A 27,304-nucleotide genomic window follows, 5' to 3' on the forward strand; every position below is an offset into this window, starting at 1 on the left:
GCCCCGCGCTCGAGCGCCCCGGACGCGCAGTTCGCCGCGGCCCGACGGCAGCCGCTCCGGGCGGCGCCGAGCCCCGGAGCGCCCCGCTCGCCTGGCCGCAGCCCTCGCCCGTGCCTTCGCACTTCTCGCGCGCGGCCCCCCGCTCTCCCCTTTGCTCCCCATCCTCTCTTTCTTAGTCTCTCTTCGATTTTCCGGTCTCCGTCTCTCCCTGCGTCTCATTCGCTTGCTGTCTCTCATTCGTTGCCTCCATTCCGCTTCCTATCATTTTCTCTGCCTCTCCGGGTGGCTCTCATCCTGTCTCTGTCTCTCCTCTTTCTGTCCCTCCGGGTCTCATTTTTTTCCTCTCTCTCATTCTCTTTCTTTCTCTGCCTCCCGGGGTCTCCCGCCCTGCCTCTCTCAGACTCTTGCAGCAGCCCGGCACCCTTGACTCCTCTCCTGCTCTCCCCGAGCTCCCTCTCCCCAGCCGCGCCGCCCCGAGATATAGAGAAATAGCGGGCGGGCTGGAGGATACGGAGAGGGGGTCGCAGGAGGCATCCTCCCTGCATCCAGAGGTGGCTGCGCCACTGAGAAACTAGTTTTATCCGCCGAGCCCGCGGTGGCCAGGGCGGCAGCTGGTTTCCGTGGCGAAATAGTGAACCCAGAGATAGAGATCGCAGACAGAGATCCGTCCAGAGAAAAACCGAGGTGAGGGATCGTCGGAGACGAACGGAGAGACACAGAGATACGCACGCACTAAAACATACAAAGAAAGTGTTCCGCGAGAGTCCCGGGGACAGAGGGAAAGACAGAGAATCCGAATCTGTAAGTGCGCGCGCTAGCGAGATAGCCTGAGCAATGAGAGACAGGGACAACCGGGAGAGACAGCGGCAGTAAATCTTCAGGGGCAACGGCGAGAGACGCGCAGACAGCGGTAAAGAGGGAACTTCACGCGCGGAGAGACAGAAACCGCGGGGGGACACGCGGGAGACGGGGAGACACGGAGACCGACAGGGACACGCAGGCTGCGAGGGATACTGAACAGGTGCACTGGGGACCCACAGAGATTGTCGGGGAGATAGGCTGGGAGATACCCGGAGAGAGGAGACAGCCTCGGGAAAAGACGGAGGAGCGCACGCACTAGCGAGAGACATAGACCGCGGCAGGCAGAGACACAGAGAGAGACGGGAGCGCATCAGCCAGAGACGCAGGGAGAGACGGGGACGAGACCGGGAGACAGGCGGAGAGAGGCAGAGAGAGACGTGCGCACACAGCTACAGGGAAAGTACGCTGGCGAAAGAGTAGCGGGGCGGGGGTCGCGGGGGGGGGGCGGGGGACTGAGTCCGAGAAATTGACTGAGACCTGGAGGGACAGACAGGAGTGACAAAGAGACAGAAAGGTTGGAGAGAGAGCGACAGACTGACGGAGAACGACTGCGCGCACGTGCTAGCGAGAGACTGGGAAGGAGAGACAGAAGGCAGAGTGAGAGACACGGGCGAGAGAGTTGGAGAAAAACGGTAAGACACGGCCACGCACCCCAAAGAGACACAGGACAAGTGCGCTGGTGAGGGACACTGGGGAGAGATAGGGCGACACGTAAACAGGCGGAGAGAGCGCGCCGGCATGAGACAGCGCGCGCGCATGCGCCAGCGCAAGAGAGTGCTGGAGAGACGCAGAGACGATGTGGGAGAGACGCAGCGCGCGCACGCCCGCGGGAGCGGCGGGTGGGGGACCCCGAGACCCCGAGACAGCGGGGCGGAGGGACCGGGAGCGGAAGAGGAAGTGCGGAGAAACTGCCCTCCCGCCGGCCGGGGCAGCGCGGGGTCCCGGGGAGGGGGTCCCGGAAGCGGCCCCTCTCGGCGGGATGACTAACCGGGCCCGGGTGTCTCTTTCGTCCCCAGCACGGGCACCGACTCCGGTCCGTGCCCCCCTTCCGCCGCCCACCCTCCGTCGCCATGACGTCCACCTGCACCAACAGCACACGCGAAAACAACAGCAGCCACACGTGCGTGCCCCTTTCCAAAATGCCCATCAGCCTGGCTCACGGCATCATCCGCTCGACCGTGCTGCTCATCTTCCTCACCGTCTCCTTCGTCGGCAACATAGTGCTGGCGCTCGTGCTGCACCGCAAGCCGCATCTGCTGCAGGTCACCAACCGCTTCATCTTTAACCTCCTCGTCACTGACCTGCTGCAGATCTCGCTCGTGGCCCCCTGGGTAGTGGCCACTTCCATGCCTCTCTTCTGGCCCCTCAACAGCCACTTCTGTACCGCCCTGGTGAGCCTCACTCACCTGTTCGCCTTTGCCAGTGTCAACACCATCGTGGTGGTGTCCGTGGATCGCTACCTGTCCATCATCCACCCTCTCTCCTACCCCTCTAAGATGACCCACCGCCGGGGGTACATGCTCCTCTACGGCACCTGGATCGTGGCCATCCTGCAGAGCACACCCCCTCTCTACGGTTGGGGCCAGGCTGGCTTTGACCAGCGCAATGCCCTCTGCTCCATGATCTGGGGGGCCAGCCCCAGCTATGCCATTCTCAGCGTGGTGTCCTTCATGGTTATTCCACTGGTGGTCATGATTGCCTGCTACTCCGTGGTGTTCGGCGCAGCCCGGCGGCAGCACGCTCTGCTGTACAACGTCAAGAGCCACAGCTTGGGGGTTCGAGCCAAGGACCGCGTGGAGACTGAGGATGAAGAGGGAGGGAGGAAGGATGCGTTCCATGGCCAACACGGAGGTGAGGTCCAGGCCCAGGAGGGTGGCATGGAGGCCAAGGAAGGGAGCGTGGAGAGCAGCGCGGGTGGTGCGGCGGCCAAGGGCAGCGAGGAGGTCAGAGAGAGCAGCTGGGTGGCCGGGGAAGGCAGCGTGGAGGGCAAGGAAGATGGCACGGAAGCCGACCGCCGCCTGACGGCAGACCTGTGCCGCATGGAGGAAGGCCAGTGCAACATTGACCTGGGCGAAGATGACATTGAACTTGGCGAGGATGACATCAATTTCAGTGAGGATGACATCGAGGCCGTGAACATCCCGGAGAGTCTCCCAGCCAGTCGTCGCAACAGCACCGGCGACCTTCCCCTGCCCAGATGCTACGAGTGCAAAGCCGCGAAAGTGATCTTCCTCATCATTTTCTCCTACGTGCTGTCTCTGGGGCCCTACTGCTTCCTCGCGGTCCTGGCCGTGTGGGTGGACGTCCAAACCGAGGTACCCCAGTGGGCGATCACCATAATCATCTGGCTTTTCTTCCTGCAGTGCTGCATCCACCCCTACGTCTATGGCTACATGCACAAGACCATCAAGAAGGAAATCCAGGATATGCTGAGGAAGTTCTTCTGCAAGGAAAAGCCCCCCAAAGAAGACAGCCGCCCAGACCTGCCCGGAACAGAGGGTGGAACTGAAGGCAAGACCGTCCCTTCTCGTGATTCTGCCTTTTTGCCTTGAAGCCAGTTCGGAGGCGAAGCCTGAACCATGCACAGTGCCGCAAGAAGAGCAGCTTTGTTTCACGTGGACCACCCCCAATCGCAGCAATGCCACCCCATACCATTTCAGGCAAAGGCCTTGCACACATCCTTCTCACCACAAGATAGATACATGTATGGAAGAGGTAGGAACTGGAGTTTTCCCTTAGAAGTGTGCCCCTCAAAGCCTGGACTTGAGGATTCTGACTGAAACTACCCCCAAAAAAAATTATTAGGCTCTAAATTTCTTAAAGCAACAAAGGCTACCTGCTTTGGACCTGTGTCTGTCTCCCCAGAGCTACAGCGTGTAGGCTTTTGCTCTGAGGAAAAAGGAAGATGATGCCTGTGAACTTAAGGACTTTTAGGCCCTCAGGTCAAGAGATTATGGGTAAGGGCTATAGCCAGTGTTCAACTGAAAGGAAAGCAGCGGACCAAATCATTCGTGGAGCCCAAGAAGCAGAACCCGACTGACTGATCAATGTACGAGTCAAGTTCCAAACTCAGGAGACCCACGGTCTGGTGTAAAGACTACTCTAGAAACTAAGGCAAAGGGCACTGTGTAGTTAAAATACCAAGAATGTTTCTAGATTCTCGAGAGGGATCCAGAAAAGCAGAAGAGGACATTAGGGCATGTTTGAAATGGGAAGGTAGTCCAAGGGAAAAGTTAGAGAAATAACACACATCCATGAGGCTAAACAGTTGGCTTTTTCTGTAAAACCCTGAGTTTGTGCAGGGGCTGGGGCCCAGGTCATTCTGTGCAAATGGAAAATTGTCAATTGACACTAAAACTATTTTCTGTCTCCTATTCAAATAATAGTGAGACAGAACGCATGCCACTATTTTACAGTTTTCCCTTTGTGATTGAATTGGGATGCTCATAAGAATCCTCCAGACCTCCTCTGCCTGTCACTTTGGGGGGGGGGGGTGCAGGGGTTCCAGAAGAGGCCTTTTTGGTCAAACGGTATTTCCAGGAAAAAAAGAAAAAAGAAAAAGAAACGCAAGTGGGAGTGGCCAAAAGTTTACAAAATTCACACTGCCAATCAAGAGTGACGTGCCCGCCCATTAGAAATCTCTTTTGTGTCCATGGGATCATAGACAGGAAACGTGACCTCCACATGGGGAGCAAGTAAGGCAGGCTAAACATTTTCCTTCCTCCAGGCACACCCACGTGTCTTTTCCACCTGTGGCTCTCTCTAAAGCCTTTAAGCTCCCTGCAGATGTGGAAGAGACATGCAAGAGAGTCAGAAATAGCAGAGACGGTGATTTCACAATACCTGGCAAGCATCTGATCTATTTCAAACAATCCTAAACTAAAGCATTCAGGTCAGACATATCCTAATTATTGCTACTGCAATACGTTGCTTTGGAAAGACTTTACAATGCCTAAATTATCCCCAGGGTTCGCATCTCAAACCCCGAAATCACTTTGGGTTAGGATATGCCGGTGTATTTCTGAGGGCACAGACCACATCGACATGATCAAATAAACATGGACCCCCAAAATGGTCAAGACAGTGCTTTTGATCCTCTCAATGATCAGATTAAAGCAATTCTGTGGCCAGTCAACTGTTTGTGCAGAAATCCAAAGTTAATATGGTTGGAGGGAGAGGAGGGGGTATTTGGTTGAAAAATGGTTCACCAGGTGGTCGTAAAGATGGCCATATTCGGAGTTTAGCCTCATTCTTGTGTGATTACCATGTCTATATTAGAACTCAAATTTCATTCATGTAAATGACCAGCTCATTGAATTTTTTTTATCTCTTCCTCCTCACAGATTCCAACATGAGCTTCTCAAGGGGGAGAGGTAAACAGCAGTGTATGTGGGCTATGAATAAGTCTGCGTGGAAATTTGGGATTGGCACGTTCAGAGTTTAGGAAAGGAGAGGGGTGTAGAAGCAAACAGTACTGAGCTGGCCAGTCAACTCAGTATGTCCGTGAAAATCTTATCAATTCCAATCTCATCATCGTGGAGCGTGTGGTAATTCAGACAAGACATGTGGGCTGAAATTTCCCCTTGCACTATCATTTATTTTTCTACTAAAATGTATAAGGTGAAGAAATAGTCATAAATTTATCATACCAATTTATTGCCAGACTCTTACAGTGACCTGTCCTCAAAGGATATGTGGGTGGAGAAATGGCCCTTGTGGCCAGTCCTCTTATGGGGGGAGGGGCATCGCCTTGAAGGTCTGTCATGGTCAGAACAGTTCAAAGTAGCGAGAGCCTGTCCTTTGAGTAGAAATGCTTACCTGGGTAAGAAACAGGATTTCAAACACAAGTGTCTCCAAATATTTTGTTGAAACTGAACTTCTTGTTTTATTTTTTAAAGCTCAACCCCTTCAAAGTGTATCAGAGAAAATTGTTTGCCAAAATTCCAAATCAAAATGGAACCAGAACCTGTCCAAGTGTGGTAAGTTCGCTTAACAGCACATGCAACAGTGTCCGGGGTGCCAAGACTCACCAATCTCCTTTTTAAAGTTCCTCTTTTCCCTATTTTAGTCATTGTCCATTCTTACAGCAAACTGGATTTTTCAAAGGTGAAAATCTTTTGAAAATAGGGGACTGGAAAAGAGGACCTTTGAATTAAGAGCACTCCGCTCTGCTGACATTTTCTACTTAATGAACAATAGGGCCTCTAGTTAGTTCAAGATAGCAACTGCTTCAAATTTTGTGGTATTTTGAATAAAACACTATCAACTTAATGAGGTTTTACTGCACATACTGTTTTGTCATTTAAAAATCTGAAAGCACACAAAAAAGTCATCGTTAGCCTCACAGATCCTCGTGTGCAATAGCTTTCCCTAAATGTTTTTAAGGGTTGTATTCTTTTGCCAAGGCCACTTCATATGTGCAGTAAAAATCCCATTAAAGTACAGGGGCCAGACAAACCAGACTTTGAAATGATGTGATTTCCAATTTAATGATTTCCTTATTTTAAAATAATAAAGATTCTAGTTTGCCAAGGAGTCGCAGGTGCTTTCCCTGACACACCAATTTCAAAAAGTTTGGGAAGGTAGTAAGAAGGAGCAAGCCTTGGGCTTCTACGGCTTCTATGACTCGAGGGTCCATCTTCTCGAAGGTACCACAAATAGCAGCTCCCTACCTACCTCTTGCCTTCAGGCCCCTACCCCCACCCGTCTTACTCCCCCTCCCCTTGCCCCGCTGGTCTGTCCCCTCCTGCACCCAGAGCTGACAGATTCGAAGGAACCTGGGGGCCCATGGAAGCAGGAAAGGAGACAAGTGAAAGGTAGGAGTGACCAGCAGTGAAAGGTATTTTTCTGTCTCCTCCCCAACTCCAGTCCAATTTAGAGATGACGGAATAGCAGCTTCAAATTCAACAGGTAAGGAAAAGTGCCATTTTATAACTTAGGAGGAGGTAGGCACCTCATTTCCTACCCATAAAGCCCCCAGTACAGCCCATCTTTGGGGACACCTTCAATCCTGTAGATACTGTCCAGGGATTGCAGCAAAAAAAAAAAAAAAAAAAAAAAAAAAAAAAACACTAAAAAATCTTTTACCTACAAAATTATAAGGTGCCTAACATTGCCTTATTTTATATATAATTAGCCAATTAAACTAAATAAAGTTACTTCAAAAGATTTTTTCATACTACCTTGAAGAATAATTTACAAGATGAAACTAGGCATTCTTTCTTAGACTTTGCCAAAATGCTCTTAAAAATGTCTGAAATACACCATTTGGAGAGAAGAATTAGGCATCATCTGGGGTTTTTTTTTCTCTCACAACTGCCCTCACCCATATTTTGAGGAAAAAAGAACCAAAAGAAGTGTTTGCCCCTCACAATGTTTGGTGGGTTTTTTGTTTTTTTTTTTTTGTTTTTTTTTTTTTTTTGCTGTGTTCCTCTTTAAGACAAACTCCGTGCTGTCAGGAGAGGCTTCTCTCAGCAAAATGTCTTTTCCTTCTAGAGCAGACAAAAGATTAAAGGAACGGCTGGCTGCTAGCCAGTTACCAAGATAAGGAGAGAAAATCTGGTCAGTCATAGCTTTTAACCCTCTCCCTCCTTATCTCTGTCTCTCTCATTTTCTATGGGCTGGACAGGTGCTCTTGACCCCCCTCAAAGCCCCTCCCAGCTTAGGCAGGAGGGGACGGAAGCGTGAGCTGCAGACAGCAGACAGCAGACCATGGCCTAACACTTGAAAAGAAGCCCTTGTCATAAAACTCTTTCCAGTTACTTACAAACGATCTCTTCCTCTATGGCCAATGCCCAGCTTGCTTACAGCAGTCTTCTGCTAAAAGCAACAAGACTGGCTGGAGGAAGAAGTAGGAAAGCTACAGTCCACAGAACTTGACCACTGATCGCCACATCACTGGCGAGTTCACCGCTCTTTGGTAAGTAGAGTTAAGAATCCTCCAGGTAAACTAAGATTGCCAGTAGGAGTCAAATGTTCCCACCATGGCCTCCCAAAGCTCTTAGATCTCAAAGTACACACACCAGGAGGAAACAACATAATTTCTACACTCACGAGAGGCTCGCTATGTTTGAGGACTCATTCCCGGATCGCCCTTGTTCCAAACCGTAGACGAAAACAAGATTGGTTTTAGTTCGGTGCTTTAAAGTTGAGTGGATCCCCCCCAACCCCCGCTTCGTCTGCGTTACAACTTTGATGTTAAAAAATTGACATTTTGGTCCGTTTCAGTGGTGTGTTCCTTTCTGTGGTAGTTCTCCTAAATGTAAGCTGTAACTGTATATAAAACACCAGTGTTCTTGGAGATAAGGTGCTAGATATTAGATTGTGTGTGTTCATAGATTGTGTCATCCTTCACATGGGTAGTTCTTACCTGTAAAGTTAATAAAATGCATGCAGAATTTTATGTGTGACCCACGCTTTGGTCAGTTTCTGAAGTAGAACATAGTACATTCGTTTTTAAAATTTTCCTTCTCAAAATGTATACTACAGACTGTATGAGATGGCTCCAAGGTGGGGTGGCAGGGACAGGTGCCTCTCATTCCTTAAATCCCTGATAGTCTCTGACGGGGGAGAACTTATTCTGGTACAACTGATCCTTAGTGGGAATTAATCTTCTTGGCTGAAGTCCTCACTGGCGGTTCTCCACAACACGCTTGGTTGTCCCTCGGGTGAACGTACAGAATGCAAAAACAAAAAAGACAACGCTTTCCCCCTCAAAGAGCACAGACCCCAGAATAGAGTCCTATCGGAGTCCTGTTGGCAGGATAAAAAAAAAAAAAATACCGTACCCTCAAGACCCAACCAGTACCTGACCGTGAACGGACAGGACGCGCGTTCAGCAGATCTGCGCCGAGCCCATCCCCCCCCCCCCGCCCAGAGCAGCACCCAAACCCAGAAGAAGGCTGCTCTGGGTTTTTCCTTTGCTTGGTGGCCTGAGAGGTGAGCTGGAGCACGAATGGGTAAATAAAGTAGTGGGACTCCTCCGGGGGTCACAGCTAAGGTGTTGGAGAATATTACAGTCGTGTATCAACAGCATTTGCATCAGACAAAAAGAGAGAACCATGAGTTTATTATATTTTAAGAACAAAAATATGAAAACAGAAGACTATGTATATATGTATACCCTCATTGAGAAATTTCTAAAACTGCCTTGAAAACCAAATTTTATGTGCTGCTGAGACTGAAAACCACAGAACGATGCATTCAGTCGAATACAGTTCTCTTTAGTATGTTCAATTTTGAATTTAAAATTTTCCTTTTCCTTTGGAAAAAAAATTTGTAATTTAAAAGTGCCTTTTCAAAGGATTGCCACATCACGATCCTGAGGCCAAGCTCCCGTTGGCACAACTTACCTTCAGGTGCACAAAAGGGGTGGGCTTTATCCTCCTGCCACAGCAAGAAGAGAAACCCCTTCGCACCCCAATCAAATTCATTAATCAATACTGTTAACACGGGCCAGTAGTCTCAGAGACTCTGCCCAAGGACAAGGTTTCATGTATTGGTTGGTTTAAATTGGATCCTTTCTAAAATGGTTACAATGCATTTTTTGCTAGACAGGAATAAGGGACCCCGGCTTGGGGAAGGCAGAGAGATTGATGTTTGTGGCTTAACTAAATATTATTAAGTAATGTTTGTGTTTCTTGAATAGGTGCTGTCAATCTGTCCTTGGTATTCTTAAATATGCTAAATAAAGTCTAATTTTAATGTGCATATGTGGTCATTATTCCGAGCTCGGTGGGAAAACAGTGAGGAAAACACACAACTAGGTCTCCATGCGTTTCTCTCTCTCTGGAAGGGAAGAGACGGGATAAACTAACTGTATTACGTGGTAGGGTGGAACATATGGGCTCCAAGATTTCACATCGTGCTGTCCCAATACAAGAAATATGCGACGGGATGGGGGAGCCATCCTGATGGGCTTGCTGGAAGAGGGGCATGTGCCTCAGTCCTCTGAATGAAAGGGATTTCAAAGTGACAGTGGGGAGGGCAGAGTGGAGAAAGGGCCGGGTGGTCTGTGGGGTTCCCAAATGTCAGCCTTCGTTCCCAAGGCAATGAGGTTTGACCAGGGGGAAGGGGAGGGAATAGCCCTCATACTACCCAGCACCCAGGTCACCCCCACTGGGCTCCTGCCCCTGCTGCCCCACTACTCGGGACTGGGACACCGCCCTTGGCACAATCCAGTCCCAGCCACCTCAGCTTAGCCCCAACTCACCAGGGGTTATGGAACAGGAGGGCGGGTGCATGTTCCCTGGAGCCCCAGGGTGAGAAAGCTATACCCGGAACACCAACCATGACATATGTAGACACAGGACACCGACGAGATAGTCAAATACGTCTGAAACCTAAGAGCCCACTCGTTCCTCTGGCGCTGACGTGCTTGCCTACTAGTAGCTCTTCCGTTGTCTCATCAGCAGCAGTTCAAGGAATTGCACACCCCGTGCTTCCCGAGTGGCATTCATGGCCCACGCTCAGATGCTCAGGGAGCTATTCATCTCCGTTTCAATCAAAGTAAAGTGCTCTTCTCCATTTTCACTCCAAAATCAAGCTAAATTCTGACTTACACATTGTATTTCAAGATGTTCAAAGATGGCTGCCATGAGGCCTGCATGCGGCTGCAAAAATAAATTTGCCCTTCTATTTCTTTTTAATACTTATTATTGAAGTAGAGGTGACCTACAATGTTATATGAGTTTCAGGTGTACAGCGCAGTGATTCGACAACCCTGTAGGTTACTCACTGCTCACCGCAATGGGTATGGTCACCCTCAGTCACCATACAACATTGTTAAAATATGATTGACTGTATTCTCTATGCTGTACTTTTCGTCTCCATCACTTATTTACTTTTTAACTGGCAGTTTATCCGTCTTAATCCCCTTCACCTATTTCACCCATCCCCTGTTCCCCAACCGGCTGGCAACCACCAGTTTGTTCTCTGTACCTATGAGTCCCTTTCCGTTTGTTTGTTCATTTTTGTTTTTTAGATTCTAGTATGAGTGAAATCATATGATACGTGTCTTTCTCTGTCTATTTCACTTAGCATAATATCCTCAAGGTCCAGCCAGGTGTCACTAATGGCAAGAGCTCATTCTTTTAACAAATTTGCCTTTCAAGCAAACTACTACCATCAGTGCAAATAGGAGGCCTTGTGAGCTTAGATAAAACTCCCAGGCAGCCAACCTGGTGGGAAGAGTCCCCCGAAGCTCACTATAACACTGCTTAGTTCAAAGTATTTAGAGGAGAATGGAATTGGTTCCTATGAATCTCAGAACAGCAATTACTCCTCTCAGGCAGGGCGTAGGGCTCGGCCTGATTTTGAGGCTGAATGGGAGGAGATGGAGAGGATCTGAAAATTCCACTGTCAATAGACACTTTGACCTAGAGCCACTCCCTCTCTCGCCAGTCTGCTCCTATTGGCCTGGGGTCTGAGCCCTGATCCTTCAATAGAGACAAAGGCATCCTACTGGCTAGGGAATTACCTTCCTCCTTGAGGCAACCAGTCAACCTCCATTCACCTCCCCCCCCTCCTTCAGAACCGCAACTCTCTGAGCCCATCTGTCCCCATCCCAATCTCCCCTTCAAGAGCAATGGGGCTTCTTTGATCCCCACACACTCAAACAAGTACTCCTCAGCTTAAGGCGGGCTTTGAGAATGTTCATGAATTGAAGCTTGTGCATAAATAGTTTTCAAACATTTTCCTCCACCAGGAATATTTATCAATAAAATGTTATCACAGAAAATATATGATTTTCATGACTGCTTTCCCAAAATTGCAAGGTTGGAGAATATTTGTCATATGAATTCCTGACATTTGGGGAGTTATGACACCTGACTATTGTTTAGTCAAAGCAAATAAATTCCAGAAAATTGGCTCTCAAGATTTTTCATCTACACACAGCTACGTCAAACTTGAACATTCTCAGCCTCTGAAGGACAGCAAACAGAAAAAAGACAACCAATAACCAGAAATGCACAGATTTAATTAAGGTATAAAACAGCAGTACCTGGTATTTCATAAACTTTATATACTAAACCAAGGTGCAGGGCGCCTGGGTGGCTCAGCCTGTTAAATGCCTGCCTTCAGCTCAGGTCACGATCAGGGTCCTGGAATGGAGCACCCCCTCAGGCCACCTGCTCAGTGGGGAGTCTGCTTCTCCCTCTCCCCCTACCCCCATTTATGTTCTCTCTCTCTCAAATAAATAAAAGCTTTAAAAAAAAAAAAAACAAAAAACGATGTGCATTGTTAAAATGGTCATCCAGGGGCACCTGGTTGGCTCAGTCAGTACAGCAAGTGACTCTTGATCTCAGGGCTGTGAGTTTGAGCCCTATGTTGGACGTAGAGCTTCCTTAAAAAAGTAAATAAAATAGGGGCACCTGCGTGGCTCAGTCAGTTAAGCACCAACTCTTGGTTTCAGCTCAGGTCGTGATCTCAGGGTCCTGGGATCGAGCGCCATGTCGGGCTTCCTGCACAGTGCAGAGTCTGCTTAAGATTCCCTCTCCCTTTCCCTCTTCCCTGCTCTCTCTCTCTAAAATAAATAAGTCTCTCAAAAATAAATAAATACATAAAACAAAATGGTCATCCAAATACAAGGGTGGGATACAGTCTATACAATCCATTTACGTTAGAAAAATTCACATTTTACCTAAGATTTATTTGACAATTGTTCTGATGCTGTAAACAAAATGAAGAAGGGGAAAAAAAAAACAATTTCATCTGAAAAGCCCGTGTGCTCAGCTTTCATTTTGTAAAGAAATGTGCCTCCCTTGCTCTAATAGCTTTCAATTAAATCTTTTTATGGTATCTTTTCAGGACAGTCTGACTTAGAATAAACCTGTTTTCAAACCAACCTGTTTTTTCCACATAATCAGTATTTTGTGTCATACAAACTGAGGCCAGACAAGGAGATTTTTGAGTGATATATATATTTAAAATGTGTACTAGGAAGCACATATACCTCTACAGATGCTCATATAGACATAGATGGATATATTCGAAAGCAGCGGTGATGTGCCTGGAAGCCTCTGGGGGACATTCTTTAATCCACTTTCACCACACTGTAGATTTTAGTAATAAACCAGAAACAGGAAAAAAAACCAATTGTCCCTGAAACAAAATGAAAAAGATCCTTGTTAACCAGACACTATAGCAAATCAGAGTAGCTTTCTCAAAAATGCAAAGCCTGTCAGTTTGGAGGTGGACTACTGATTCTCTAAATCTCCAGACTCATACATTATCCAATAAAAAATCACCAGGCTCTCTTGCTGAGCAAAGAGGACGAGCAGCAGGGCTGGAGGCAGCTGCCTGCAACAGGGTGTGAGAATCCGTTTGATTGAACGCTGCAGGTCTCTAACCAAAGCAAAAAATAAAAAAATTACAAAAATAAGTAGCTTAAGTTCTCTATTTCAAAAAGGATACAAAGAGGTCCAAGGCTAGTTTCTCATATAATAAACTTGGTATAACTTGCTTCAATTTAGAAAATGTCAAGAACTATTATCACTGGATGTAACAAAAGTGCAATAATCCGTTATTTACTTGCACACTCAGGACATAAATTAGTTTTATAAATCAAAGTTTTGTCTTATTAAACATGAGAAATATCCCATTTCTGGAGATTTATCCTAAAGAAATGACCCCATAGGGGCGCCTGGGTGGCTCAGTGGGTTAAGCGTCTGCCTTCGGCTCAGGTCATGATCCCAGGGTCCTGGGATGGAGTCCTACATCAGGCTCCCTGCTCAGCAGAGTCTGCTTCTCCCTCTCCTTCTGCCCCCTGCTTGTGCTCTCTCTCTCTCTCTCAAATAAATAAATAAGTAAATAAAATCTTAAAAAAAAAATGACCCCATAGAAGAAAAATTACATGCAAAAATGGTGTTCATAATACTATGATTAATAATATTGAAAAATTATAAACAAACCAAATGCTCCCCAATAGGTGACTTAGCTAAATGAGGGACTAAGTGCTCAATGAAATCAGATAGTCATCAAAAATGACAAATTTAACGGCTACACAGCAGCGTGGCATGATCTGTATAATACGGTGTTAGGTAAGCCAGATCGCAACTCACCAGTGTGAACCCTGTACACGCTTAAACCCGTGGACGAGACAGAGGAGGGCATGGGCCAACGAAGATACCCTTATATGTAGGGTGATACAATTCTGGGCAAATTTTTCTTTAACATAGGATTTCGTTGATGTACATGTTATAAAAACAATTCTCAGATGATATTACGGTTCAATGACTCAAAGAAAACTCTAACAGGAGTTTTCTTTTCCAGACCCTATAATCTAATGGGGCACCTCAAGACAATTCAATCATCTAGGAAAACATGTTAATCACAGAGAGCTTTAGGCAGGGTTTGGTCCCTTTTTCTTTGCCAGCTTCCAAGCTCCGAGTAACTTCCCATCCAGTGTACCATCATGCCACTTCCCTCCCAGCCTTCAAAGCTCCTTGGCAGGAGCCTGTGGCATAGTGATTAAGATCACGGGCTCTGGAGTGACATAAAGCTACTCGTTGGTTACTAGCTGTCTGATCCTGGGCAAGTGACAATCTTGCTAAACCTCAGTTTTCTCAGCTGAAAAACGGGGATGATGATACCTATTCGCATTTTAAGCTTCCTTTTCTGAATCCAACAACTTCTAAGGTTCAGGAGACGACAATGTGTAGCTACCACCACATGTCTCTGAATCTAAGACATTCCTGACTTCAATTTGCTGCATATTATCCCCATACACTACGGAAATGTCTGTGAATTCTCAAACTTTTTGACGCTCTACTTACAATACCCAACTTGTCTCCTACCCGAAACACAAAGTCCCATCAACTCTCACACTGTTCTCATAGGCAGCTGAGCTAAGTCCTCTGAATTCTATCCCCACCCAACTAACGGGATTGACCTGAGAGAAAAAGATAAGATACATTAGGGTGCCCGTCAGGGTACGCACTTAAGAAATGAGAGCTAGCATTCGTGTTCTGATTTGGGGCTTGAAAAATATAGCCACATGGGGCTTATTTGACTAGTGTAGTAGTCCTCAACATCGCCTGTACCCTGGAATCATCTAGGGGGATTTGACAACTACTATTGCCTGGATCACATCCCCCAGAGATTCTGATTTAATTGATCTGGGATGCAGGCTAAGTATCAAGATTTTTAAAATCTCCCCAGGTGATTCTAATACATAACCAGGGTTTCAGAACCTCTGGTCTAGCCTGCCTTTCTCCGTCTGTCCCCTCCTGTAAACAAACAGCGTTAACTATAAAGAGAGGTGGGGAAATTTCTCTTCTAAGGGCCACTGAACCACACAATTGAAAAGCAACTTAAAGGATCTGGAAAAATGGATTTTTTTTTCTACGACCCAATTGCTTGTACTACAGTTTGCGGGTAGAAAAACAGAGATGGGCCAGAAAGGGAGAGAATGGTCATTTTGGTGTCTTGGTCTAATTTTGCCTCAGGTCAGAGAAAATACGAAACCGATACTAGAAATGTCCTAGTTTCTTTCTAAGCTTCGTAACCTTATATCATTAGGTCAGGGGATAAAGGATCTTGATCAAGTCAAGCAGAGAAGCCCATATTTCCCCTTGTCCGGTCCCTAATTGCAACTCTGTAAGGTGAAGAACGCACAGCCTGACCCTGGGACTGCTCTCCAATACACATTTCTTCCGAGGCATTCTCAAAGTAGTCATTATATAGGCACACTTGAAAAAGAAGAAGAAACTAGCCAAATAAAACATTTTGAAAGTCCACCGCATTCCACTCCATACGAACAAACCTTGAAAGAGTCTTTCCACAGCCACTGTGGGGGCTATATTTCAATACACATTAATCTCGGAATTTGCAGCAGTGAGGAAGACATGCAGACAAAAGGTCTTCCTCAAGTTGGAAGGAAAGCCATTCCACAAAGGAATAAAGAGAAAGCTTGTCTGGAGAAGAGTCTTGGGGGCCTTGACTCCCTTCAGCCACGTTTCAGTATTCATGAAGCACTTTCTCTAGGCCCGGCCCTCGCTGGGTCGGTAATGAGAAGGACAGAACAGGGCTCTTGTAGGGAATGATCTCAGGTGATGGCCATCCTACACATCTCCACTGACATAGACGTCACAGTCTCCTCATCTCTCATCTAGAAAACTCTGGGCTCGCCTCTACTCTAGTCTCTCTCTCTCTCTCCAGTCCATCCTGTACTTGGTCAGAGTGACTCTGAGCTTTCCAAAGCACAAATTTGATTGTCATGCCTCTACTTGCAAACCTTTAATAGCTCCCCATGGCAAAAGCACTCGAACCCCTGAGTGTATCAGAAACCTTTTAAGCTGTTAAAAATAAACATCAGCAAGGATTCTGAGTCAGGGCTTCAAGATGGGCCCTCGGCACCAGCTGTGTTGGTTTTCAATCATTCCCACAAATGAATGTGATGCATACCCGCGTTGGTGTAAGCTCACAAGGCCCCCCAGGACCAGGCCCCAGCCTCCTTCGTTAGGACTTGTTCCTGCCGCTCCGTGCCTTAAATTTCAAACTCCAGCAGCCCCAGATTACGTACAGATCTCCCCATCCCATGCCTTGCTCAGCCTGTCAATTCCACCTTCAAATTGTAAGACTCAGTCTTCCCTCAAGGAAGTGCTATCACTTTCTCCAGCAAAGCTTTTTCTGACCTCCTTTGCCCTCCCCATGCCTGTGCTGGGCGCCCCAGTTCGCTGCTTCCACAAAGCCCTGAGCTTCGTTTTTAGGCTTCTTGCTACAACGCGTGGAATGATCTGTTCAGAGGCCTTCTCTCTCCAGACTATAGCTGTGAGGCTAGGGGTTAAGGCTTGTTCAGTTTTGTACCCCCGGTGCTGAGCACGTTGTGGGCAGATAACAAAGTTTAAACTGAACTGTTTGGATGAACTGCATAGCAGTGTAAGCTCCATGAGGAGAGAAATCTTCGTCCCTTTAAATGAAGTTTTGTTCACTGCTAAAGCCCCGGCCTCTAGGGCTAGTGCCTGACACCCAGTAGGTATTTGAGATATACTTCTTGAATGAATGGCAAGAATTTGGAGAGGGCATCACAGAGAAGGTCCTTAAAGTTGAACTCAGAGCCGTTTGAGGATGGGAGAAGTACTGGGACATCAAGGGTGTATGATCAAAGAATTAAGGGAACATCGGGCTGTCTGGCTGGCTCAGTTGGAAGAGCACGCCACTCTCGGCGTCATGAGTTCAAGCCCCATGTTGGGCATAGAGATTACTTAAGAATAAATAATAAACTGAAAATATTCTTTAAAACATTAAAAGAAAAAACAGAATTAAGGGAATATCAAAGAAAGCACATAGGAGAAAGAAATGGCAAAAGTAGGTGAGAGCCAAAGAGTGAATGCCAAGGTAAGAAGTTGGGAGCCACTGAAGATACAGAAGCCAGAGAATAAGATGACCAAATTTGTATTCCATGACAATGACAACAACGATGATAATAATGAGGAGGATGACATGTTGATTACTAAATACTTATATGCCTGGCTCTGGGTTAAGTGCTTACATGTGCGATCAGATTGAGTCGAAGTCTCTGAGGTCAGTGCTAGGACTTTCCCCATTCTATAAGGAAACAGGCTCGGAGGGTCTCTTGACTTGCCTTACAACACCCAGCCAAAAAGCAATACAGCTGGGCCCCAAAGCCAATTCTGCCCGATTGTTCTAGGATAGGGAGAGCAATTCGGGCTGAGGTGACCATGAACGAACTGCTTTGTGCAGAAAGACCTCAGAGAATGAGCAGCAGTTGGACAGGAAAAGCTTGGGGTGTAGGGAGTAGAAATCAATTCAGGTACGAGACGCCGTAGAACGTCAAGGACACAGCACGGGGTGCAGACTTGGCTTACCACGGCGGAAGGAACGCTTCCCTTCCTTTGAAATATTTCAGCATGACACTCAAAACTAGAAGAAGACAGCTAGCTACCGGAGGGCCCAGAGTTAGCATAAGTGCGTAACTACTTGCGCTGGGAAAAACAATGGGAGCCGCAGGTTTTCCATATCCTCAAGAATAGAGAGGACTCCGTCCTGCTCATTCCCGCAGCACCTAGCACGCAGATCCATACATGTAAACTGACACCAGAATGAGCTGGGCTTGAAGAAGTAAATGAAGTTAATTCCAGAGGAAAAACTGGAAGAACGTGCTTCCATTTTTCAAAGAAGGCTCAAAAGGGCATGGGAAAGACTTGAGATACTCGTTTCCATCGTCTATTCCCGAGGGCGATGCTGTGTTGTCTTAGATGTGCCAATCTTAGCTCTCCCAATTCAGAGCAGTCCACCTGATCAAACAGAGGACCACAGAGGAGATTCCACAGGCATTCTCTGGTTGTTGGCTTGGCCTCAGCTCAAGGAAAGTGCCTCTCTCTTGAGGAGGACATGGAGAGTTGTAGGTAAGAGAATGAGCTTTGGAGTCAGAGCAACCTGGGTTCGACTGAATTGGAGCTCCAACACTTACTAGCTGAGTGACCCCCAACAAGTCACTTAATCTCTCTGGGTCTCAGTTTCCTCATCCATACAATGGGAGTAATATGACCTAACACCTCGTGATAACTAGACAATTAGGTGAAAATTAAGTGACATAAATACATGCAAATAGTTGGCACATAGTCAAGTCAACAAAAAACAGTATTAAAAAAAAAAAACAAAAAACAGTATTAGATCTATGTTTCTGTATTCCCTATTAATACAGTGCCAAGCCCGTAGAAGCTTAATAACTTTTTGTTGGTTGGTTAATGATTAGTATTAACATATCTTTATCCCCTTTTGATCTTTTGGCCTTTTAGAACTGAAATCTTTTAAGTTTTTTTTTTATTTATTCATTTGACAGCAAGAGAGCACAAGCAGGGGGAGCTGCAGGCAGAGGGAGAAGCAGACTCCCCTCTGAGCAGGGAGCCCAATGGGGGGGGGGCTCGATCCCAGGACCCTGGGATCATGACCTGAGCCGAAGGCAGACGCTTAACCGACCGAGCCACCCAGGTGCCCCAGAACTGATGTTTTTAATAAGGCAGAGACAAGTCGGCATAGTAAAACACGAAAGGCCCACTACAGCTAACATTTGCGTGTTGAGGTAATTGGACTTTTACTTCAGTGTATTTCATCTTACACTTTGTGAGAACATGGATTCTTCACTTTAATTTAGTGGTAAAATATTATACAGTAGACATTCTCAAAACATATTGAGCTTCGTTAGGATTTTTAATGAATAAAAATATATTCAAAGCACAGACACTTAGTGAGAAAGCTACCAGAAAAGCACTCTGCACTGGGATAATACTTCTTCTGGGTCTTAAAAGCTGCTGGTACCAAACTGGCTTCAATCACTGCACAATGATTGGTGATTCAGTCTCAGATTCTAAACATCATCTTGATTCTTGAGACAATCAAAACTGTATTTGGAAAATAGCATTAACTCCTACGTAAAAGTGAGGTTCAAAAATAGTTCACTCCAGACCAGACTTTCTTAACGGTGGCACGACTGACGTTTTGGGCCAGGTAATTCTTTGCTGTAGAAGGCTGTTCTGCACATAGTAAGATGGTTAGCAGAATTCCTGGCCTCTACCCACTAGATATTTCTAGCACCCTTCCGGTCATGACAATTAAAAATGTCTCCACATATTGCTAAATATTCCCTAGGGAGCAAATTCACCCCTGGTTGAGAAACACTGGTCTAGAATAATAGACTGTGGCTGAATAATAGACCTTGGTTAAATGCAAACATTTTTCATTGCTTGCTTAAAATATACATCATCGCATAAAAGATTTCATTTACCACCCAACAGCAATGCCAAGGTTTACCTTAGGCTATAAATGCCATTATTATAACACGACATAGCACTTCAGACTTTTAGAAAAGAAATCCTAGGTGTTAGATCTTAATTATTGTGATTTTATGTCCTTCCTATCAAAATAAAACATTACTTCAATTCATTTTCTTAAGACTTTGACTCATTTGGGGCACCTGGTTGATTCAGTCAGTAGAGCTTGTGACTCTTGATGGTGGGGTTGTAAGTTTGAGCCCCATATTCAGTGCAGAGATTACTTAAAAATAAAATTTTTAAAAAAGACTTTAACTCAGAGTCCATAGTCTCTCATGCTTCAAACTGAGGGCTTCAGAGGGGATGGGTGGAAAATGGGATAGGCTGGTGATGGGTAGTAAGGAGGGCACGTATTGCATGGTGCACTGGGTGTTATATGCAACTAATGAATCATCGAACTTTACATCAGAAACCGGGGATGTACTGTATGGTGACTAACATAATAAAAAAATATTATTATAAAAAAAAGACTTTAACTCATTTGTTGATATCTAAAACAAAACTTGATGCAAATAGATAATCACTAACTATCCTCCAATCAGTACCAAGTACCCATAAGTGAACCATCAATGAGCATCCATTAGAAATCAGAGGAAAACAAGGGAGAAAAGAGCATAGCTTACTCGGTAATGCACAGACTTAGTTGCTTTTTTTATCTAGATTAACCAGCTGATAAACTAGTTTTTTAAAACCAGTTAGGATTTGGGGCAAGGCACCCACACTTAACTGAAATTTATTTATCTTGGTCTATACATTACAAGGTTTCCGTCCTGGTACCCTTTGATGATATTGTTGATACACTGTGGCTTATCTTCCCTCTCCCTGTCCCTTGAATCCTACTTCAACATGTTGTTTACACATCTGTAAGTGTGCCACCAACTGAAAATTGGGTAGAGGAACACCAGCCACAATGCATATCACTTCCTTTGGCTCAAAAAAAATGAGAGGAAGAAAACAATGGGATGCTACTTTAGCCATACTGTGTCAACAAAAAGAAAATGACTTTTGGGGTTTTGTTTTGTTTGTTTTTTCAAAAATAATACTCAATGCCAGCCAAGGTTGTGGGGGAACCAATACACTGTGCTAATGGCAGAAAAGCATAAAGAACCATAAAAATAGGGGCGCCTGGGTGGCCCAGTCGTTAAGCATCTGCCTTTGGCTCAGGTTATGATCCCAGCATTCTGGGATCGAGCCCCACATCGGGCTCTCTGCTCAGTGGGAAGCCTGCTTCTCCCTCTCCCACTCCCCCTGCTTGTGTTCCCTCTCTCGCTGCCTCTCTCTCTGTCAAATAAATAAAATCTTTTTTTAAAAAAGAACCATAAAAATAGTCATGCTTTTTGACCCTGCTATCCCATTTCACAGACTGTCTTAAGGAAATAATTCAAAACAGAAAAAGCAAGTTCAATAGGCAAGAAACAGTTAAGTAATCTGCTCAATAGATTAAGCAGCCTTACAAATGATTGGTATAAAGGATTCATAATTGGGGCACCTGGCTGGCTCAGTCCGAAGGGCGTGTGACTCTTGATCTCAGGGTCGCAAGTTTGAGCCCCATGTCAGGTATAGAGATTACTTAAATAAATTTTTTTAAAAAAGAAATAAAAATAAAGGATTTGTAGCAACATGGAAATATACTTAGTATATAGAGAGTCTTCCCTACAGTCACGATACTCAATATTGAAAGAAGACAGCTGTGAAGTCTTATCCTTCTGCTGCGATGACACAGATGAATCCAAATACCAAAGACATTGTGGTGACCACGAGGAAGAGCTTTGGATGGATGCATATTTATTCTAAATGAGTGTGAAACTCCTCGGCATTTGTAACATGAGTGGATATTGCTGATTTTCAAGTTGCCATTAAAAAAAAAACCCTCTCAGAAGCATTTGTCTACAGCAAGAAGGAGTAATCAGCAATTAATAACTGTACACTTGTGTACATCCATATTCTCAAGACTAATGATTTAATTAAGGATGTCTTCCTCAAAAGTGAAACAATGTGAACATAAGCAATAAGCCTTGCTTCCTGCTGTGAACCTCAAAATTTAATGATGATGAAAAAATAAAAGTAATTCAACAGAAAAAAATATATAATGACGAAATGTAAAGGGATGCCATTTAAGGGTCTATAAGCAGACAGGGCTTCTTAAAGAACCGTTCTAGAAAATAGATACCAAAAACACACTTCATAGGACGCCCGGGTGGCTCAGTAGGTTGAGTGTTCAACTCTTGATTTTGGCTCAGGTCATGATCTCGGGGTTGTGGGACCGATTCCCACCCCCATCCCATCAGGCTCTGCATTAAGCGGGGAGTCTGCTTCTCCCTTTGCCCTCCCTGCCCCTCCCCTCCATGCTTGGTCTCTCTAAAATAAATAAATACATCGAAGATGGAAAGAAATTAAAATGAGTGAGTCTTGGGGAAATGAAGCACTACACTCACTGGAGTTGGCATGTTGAGCTGGCAGTGCCAATGGGCACGCAAATGTTCAGAATCTAACTGCATAGAATTTACAGCTTGGGATACAGACTTAGGAGCTGCCAGCATTGAGGACGTAGGCAAAGCCATGGGACCAAACGAGCTCTGAAAGGGAGAGGGCACAAAGAGGGGACTGAAATGCTGAAGACCGAACCCTGTATAAAGGCTGGAGGTAGGTGACAGGAAGAGGGAGGCAAAAGAAGGCCCAGAGCGGTACAAGGAGAAAAAGGAGAATGATGCAAATCACACTGAGAGAGTTTCACAGAATAGGCGTTGAGTAGTTAGCTGCGGAAGCCAGGAAGGGTGAAGGCTAGGGAAAGGCTACTAGATCTGGCAAGGGATCACTGGGAACTTTCAAGAGTCAGTATTCAGGGGCACCTGGGTGGCTCAGTCCGTTAAGTGTCTGCCTGCGGCTCAGGTCATGATCCTGGGGTCCCAGAACTGAGCCCTGCATTGGGTTCCTTGCTCAGCGGGGAGCCTGCTTCTCCTTCTCCCTCTGCTGCTCCCCTGCTGCTTGTGTTCTCTCTCTCTCTCAAATAAATAAATAAATAAATAAAATCTTTTTTAAAAAAGCAATCCTAGTATTAAAAAAAAAAAGAGTCAGTATTCAGTGGAGTGTGACAGAAGAGACGACAAGTGGTGGAGCCAACCAATGGGAGAAGATTTCTGTCAGCCGTGTGACCATTCAGCATTCCATCTACCTTCTGAAAGAAGCTGCTGTCATACAAGACTCCCAGAAAACAGCAGCCTGAGTCAAAATACTAGGTATTGAAGAAAACAGAAGCCTGAAATTACTGTGTGAGACACATCCAGCTGTCCATCACCCAAATATAAAAGCCAGTCAGTCACTGGGGGAGAAATCCAAAACAAAAGACATGAGGGGTGTAGACAACGTCTACACACAGCAACATGGAGGAACCTCACCAACAACACCGAGGAAAAGCAAGCAGACGTAAAAGAGTACATCCTGTAGGATTCCATTTATGCGCAATTCAAAAACGGGCCAAACTACTCCATGAGGCTAGGAGTCAGGGGAACGGCTTGGGGAAGGTGAGTGGAGAGAAGCGGCTTCCAGGGCGCTGATCATGTACCATTCATTGACGCCGGCGCTAGGTACAAAAGTGGGCTCACTTTGCGATAACTCGTCGAGCTGTATGTGTACGCTGCGTGGGCTTCTCTGTACACATATATCAAATACAAAGTTAGAGAAACTGCAAAACACATGAGGAGCCTGGTTAGACTAGAATGGTGAGACGTTCTCAGGCCTTCAGTTTTAAATAGAACGTCTGGTGGCTGAGACCTGAGAGGAATCCTGCACAGTCTTCTGTGTCCTGAAGAGATGAGACTGGCATGTCATGGGTAATACAATATTAAACAAAGAGCCACCACCAAGATGCCTTGGTTTCTCAGGTAACACACTTGTCTTAAGGCTCTGATTTCGGACAAATTCCCACAGTTGCTTTTTACCTATCTGTTGAACCTGAGAGTTAAAATCAGAGACAATCCTTGAAATGTGTCCAAGTGACCTGCATAAGTCATACAACTTGAGTGAAAACCAGAACTTAAAAGTGAGGCAGGTAGAGGGGCGCCTGGCTGGCTCAGCTGGTAGAGCATGGGACTCTTGATCTCAGGGTTGTGAGTTCGAGCTCCACGTTGGGTGTGGAGATGACTTAAAAATAAAATCTTAAAAAAAAAAAAAGTGAGGCAGATAGAATGGAACGCTGCCTTGCTCGTCCTGCTCTCCAACTTCCAAGCTCTCCAACTTCATTATTTCTCTAACTGGATCATTTTATAAAGCACTCCATTTTGCCACCGGCTTTAAGCAGTAATCTAAACAAGAGTTGCCATCGCATCTTGAACCCAAATAACAACCCCAAATGAGTAATCCTGAGAAATATACATCTTGTCCCTCGCATCTAATTGCTTATATGACTACACATTTACTTAATCTATTTTTGCTAATTTAAAAGTTATTCAAGCCAGTTAATGTTTATGCTTGGAGGCTATTCAAAGGTGATTACACATAACCCTTTCTGTGCTTTGGAACACATCCCTACTGTTTAAAAACATTCACAAGGGACAACCTTGAAGCTAAGTACATAAGGTCCCTCCAGTTCCCCAGGCTTTGCAGTCTTGCAGCCCCAAAGCATAAAAATGAACACGATGACTTTGTCCCCTATCCCTTCCATTAATTGTTCATCGATGCTTATTACATTATGGCTATCTCCAAGTCTCTTCATAGAGTCTGAAATGCTTGAAGTAATTCTGTGGTTACCTGTAAAGAGGAAGAAAATCAAGACCATGACCATCGTGTACCCAAAGTATAAAATGCCGCTTGCAATGCCCGTGATTTGAAGTTTGGTAAAGAAGTAATGAACTGCATATATGAAAAGGTAGACAGCTGTAAACCCGCTGGTAAAAAAGGCTCTCCACCACCAATGATAGTCCTGAAAAAAGAAACAGAAAAAAACAACTTTTTAGGTGAAATCTAACTATAAATGGGTCAGCAACTATTGTCATAAAATAGGCTCCGTTAGATTATGTAGTAAAAGAAATAAAAGGGGAAGTTTTTATAAGAAATTCAATGTGGGGGGCACCTCGGTGGCTCAGTGGGTTAAGCATCTGCCTTTGGCTCAGGTCAGGATCCCGGGGTCCTGGGATCGAGTCCTGCATCGGACTCCTTACTCAGCGGGGAGCCTGCTCCTCCCTCTGCCTCTACTCCCCCTGCTTACGCATTCTCTATCAAATAAATTAATTGATTTTTAAAAATCTTTAGAAAAGAAAGAAATTCAGTGTGGTATACACTGTCTCACTAATGTGCGTCTGCTTCGGGTGCCTTAACACGTATAAAGTCTTTTGTTTCCAGGGAGACCACATGTGCCCTCAGGGTCTGCACTTGTAATGCACGCGTCCTTTCTATCAGGAGGCTGCCTCGGCCTTGGAAGGCTTTCCGGTCAGCTTCAATTTACTGGCTAGAGCTGCCTCAGGCTACGTAGGAAAAGGTTAGTATAGAAACTTCAGCTAGAGCTTTATGGCGGATGCGATTTGTTTTACCCAGCTGAATTCGGGACCCACGGAGGCCAGACCGAGGTCAATATGCAGGTTCTGCGTATTCTACGGGCTCCTCCTGATGCTAATTTTACTGTAGGGGCACCTGGCTGGCTCAATGGGTAAAGCATGCGACTCTTGATCTCCAGGTTGAGTTCAAGCCCCACATTGGGTGTGGAGCCTACTTAAAAAAAATTAAAAGGACAGGGCACTTGGGTGGCTCAGTTGGTTAAGCGTCTGCCTTCAGCTCAGGTCAGGATCCCAAGGTCCTGGGATCAAACCCTGCATCGGGCTCAGTGGGGAGTCTGCTTCTCCCTCTTCCCCCTGCTCATGCTCTATCTCTCTCTCTCTCTCAAATAAATAAATTTTTTAATTTAAAAAAAAAGAAAAAAATTTTCCTGTAAAGGCACTGTGGTCAAGGGTCAAGGGGACCTACAGCGCAGAAAAGAGTTAACATAGCAGGTCTGAAGTTACTATCTTTAGAAGGGCCTGCTTGCAAGGCTGGCCCTTGGCTTACATCTGGGAATTTGGCATTTAATCATCCCTGACTGATAAGACTGGTTTGCTATACCTAGACTGTACAAACAACATGATTTATGATGAGCACTTGCTTTCCTTTTGGGAGTCTGGAATTTTTGTAGTTGCTAGGCAGAGCGTGCCTATGCGGCTAGCTCCTAATGAAAACCTTGAATGCGGAGTCTCTAATGGGCTTCCCTGAGCACAAACATTGCACATCTATTACTATCTTTTTTTACTGCTGGAGAAAGGAGCACAGTTGATATATCCTCCCGTGGAAAAGAGAAAGCACAGGAAGACTGTACATGGATATCTCCAGGCTCCACCTCTGTCTTTACCCCTGGCTGATCCTGTTGTGTATCCTTTGGCGGTAACAGGCCCTAGCCATGCATACGTCTATATGCGGAGTCCCATGAGTCCTTCCAGTTAACTGCCAAACGCGTGGGTGGTCTTGGGAGTCTCGAAAACATTTCTTTTTTTTTTTCTTAAGTAGGCTCCACACCCAGTGTGGAGCCCAATGCGGGGCTTGAACTCATGACCCTGAGGTCAAGACCTGAGCTGAGATCAAGAGTTGGACACTTAACTGACGAGCCACCCAGGCGCCCCATCTAAGAAATAGAAATATACACATTATATGCCTATGAAAATGCTCTCAGACATCACGTATATGATAATCATTCCCTAAACTCTCTATTGTCACCTTTAGACAGTCATACTTAACTACCAAAACAAGAAGGATGTAGGTTATTTACGAAAATAATGTTCACTACCACCTTAATTATCCAGGATGACATCAGAAAAAAAAATGGGGGTGGAGTGGGGTAAACAGAACTATTTATGTCCATGGTAACCAAAACGCAATGAAATGAAAATAAGAGAAAGGGCCTTTAGCAGCAATCTCAAACCCATAAAATACAATGCTGGCCTAAGCAGCAAAAATTTTAATTGTTAAAAAAAAAACCACCATTGAAGCAGATCTTTTATATGTCTAAATATCAAATCAGTTCCCTATATTTTTCTATGTTAACTGAATAGTATGCAGCAATTATAGTAACTAGCCAGAGAAAAATTGCTTTCTGTTTAAATTTTCCATCAAAGTCACATTAACTTGATAGCTCCACCAAAATCAAAATGGGTCATCAGGAAACCATGTAGTTAACAGTTGTTTCAATTCCTTTCTCAACACAGGCTTCTAATTCCAATGACACAAGTTTTGGAAGCAGAAGATACATTCATTTCTTAGGTCTTTACCTCAGCGCACAAATGGAAATAACACAGCAAAACTGTAGCTTCTGAACAGGTGATCAGGAGAATGATAAAGACCAAGAAAAGGAAGCCAAACATGAAGTACATCTGATGAGACCTGAAAATAAAAATGACAGCTTTAAAATTAACTTCACAGTACACAGAAAGCCCAATCCAAATCCATGCAAGAGATGGCCACACTTCTCAACCCTTAGCAATTCATTGCAAATCTTTATCTCTCCATCCAGTATCCAAAACATATTCCCTGACCTGTGTGGCTTCTGAGTTCCGCGCGATCTTGTCCAGGACGAATCCGTGTGGCTACTTACCCATAATTCTCTGCTCACGTCATTCAGTATTCACTTGAGA

The 27,304-nt window shown here is 45.4% G+C and overlaps 2 protein-coding genes across 2 annotated transcripts in view; one reads left to right on the top strand and one right to left on the bottom strand.

The window, feature by feature from the left end:
• The first annotated feature begins 1,931 nt into the window (after positions 1-1,931).
• Positions 1,932-3,413, top strand: GPR101 (G protein-coupled receptor 101). The gene has a single exon (XM_026479692.2). The coding sequence runs from the start codon at positions 1,932-1,934 to the stop codon at positions 3,411-3,413; it is 1,482 nt and encodes a 493-aa protein (XP_026335477.2).
• Positions 3,414-12,765: 9,352 nt separating this feature from the next.
• The window catches only part of LOC113241874 (transmembrane 9 superfamily member 2-like), a 71,399-nt gene continuing 56,860 nt past the window's right edge, over positions 12,766-27,304 (bottom strand). Inside the window, exons 15-17 of the mRNA XM_057314808.1 lie at positions 26,942-27,053; positions 24,402-24,573; positions 12,766-12,963 (exon numbers count right to left, since the gene is read on the bottom strand). Coding sequence (XP_057170791.1) covers positions 12,896-12,963; positions 24,402-24,573; positions 26,942-27,053 — 352 coding nt within the window. The 3' untranslated portion in view covers positions 12,766-12,895. The remainder of the gene's footprint in view (positions 12,964-24,401; positions 24,574-26,941; positions 27,054-27,304) is intronic.

This window comes from Ursus arctos, chromosome X (assembly GCF_023065955.2).
Source record: "Ursus arctos isolate Adak ecotype North America chromosome X, UrsArc2.0, whole genome shotgun sequence".
Taxonomy (NCBI): Eukaryota; Metazoa; Chordata; class Mammalia; order Carnivora; family Ursidae; genus Ursus; species Ursus arctos.

Bases quoted from the DNA above. Each gene is read 5' to 3' on its own strand.
- GPR101 (XM_026479692.2), top strand. From the start codon at position 1,932: ATGACGTCCACCTGCACCAACAGCACACGCGAAAACAACAGCAGCCAC.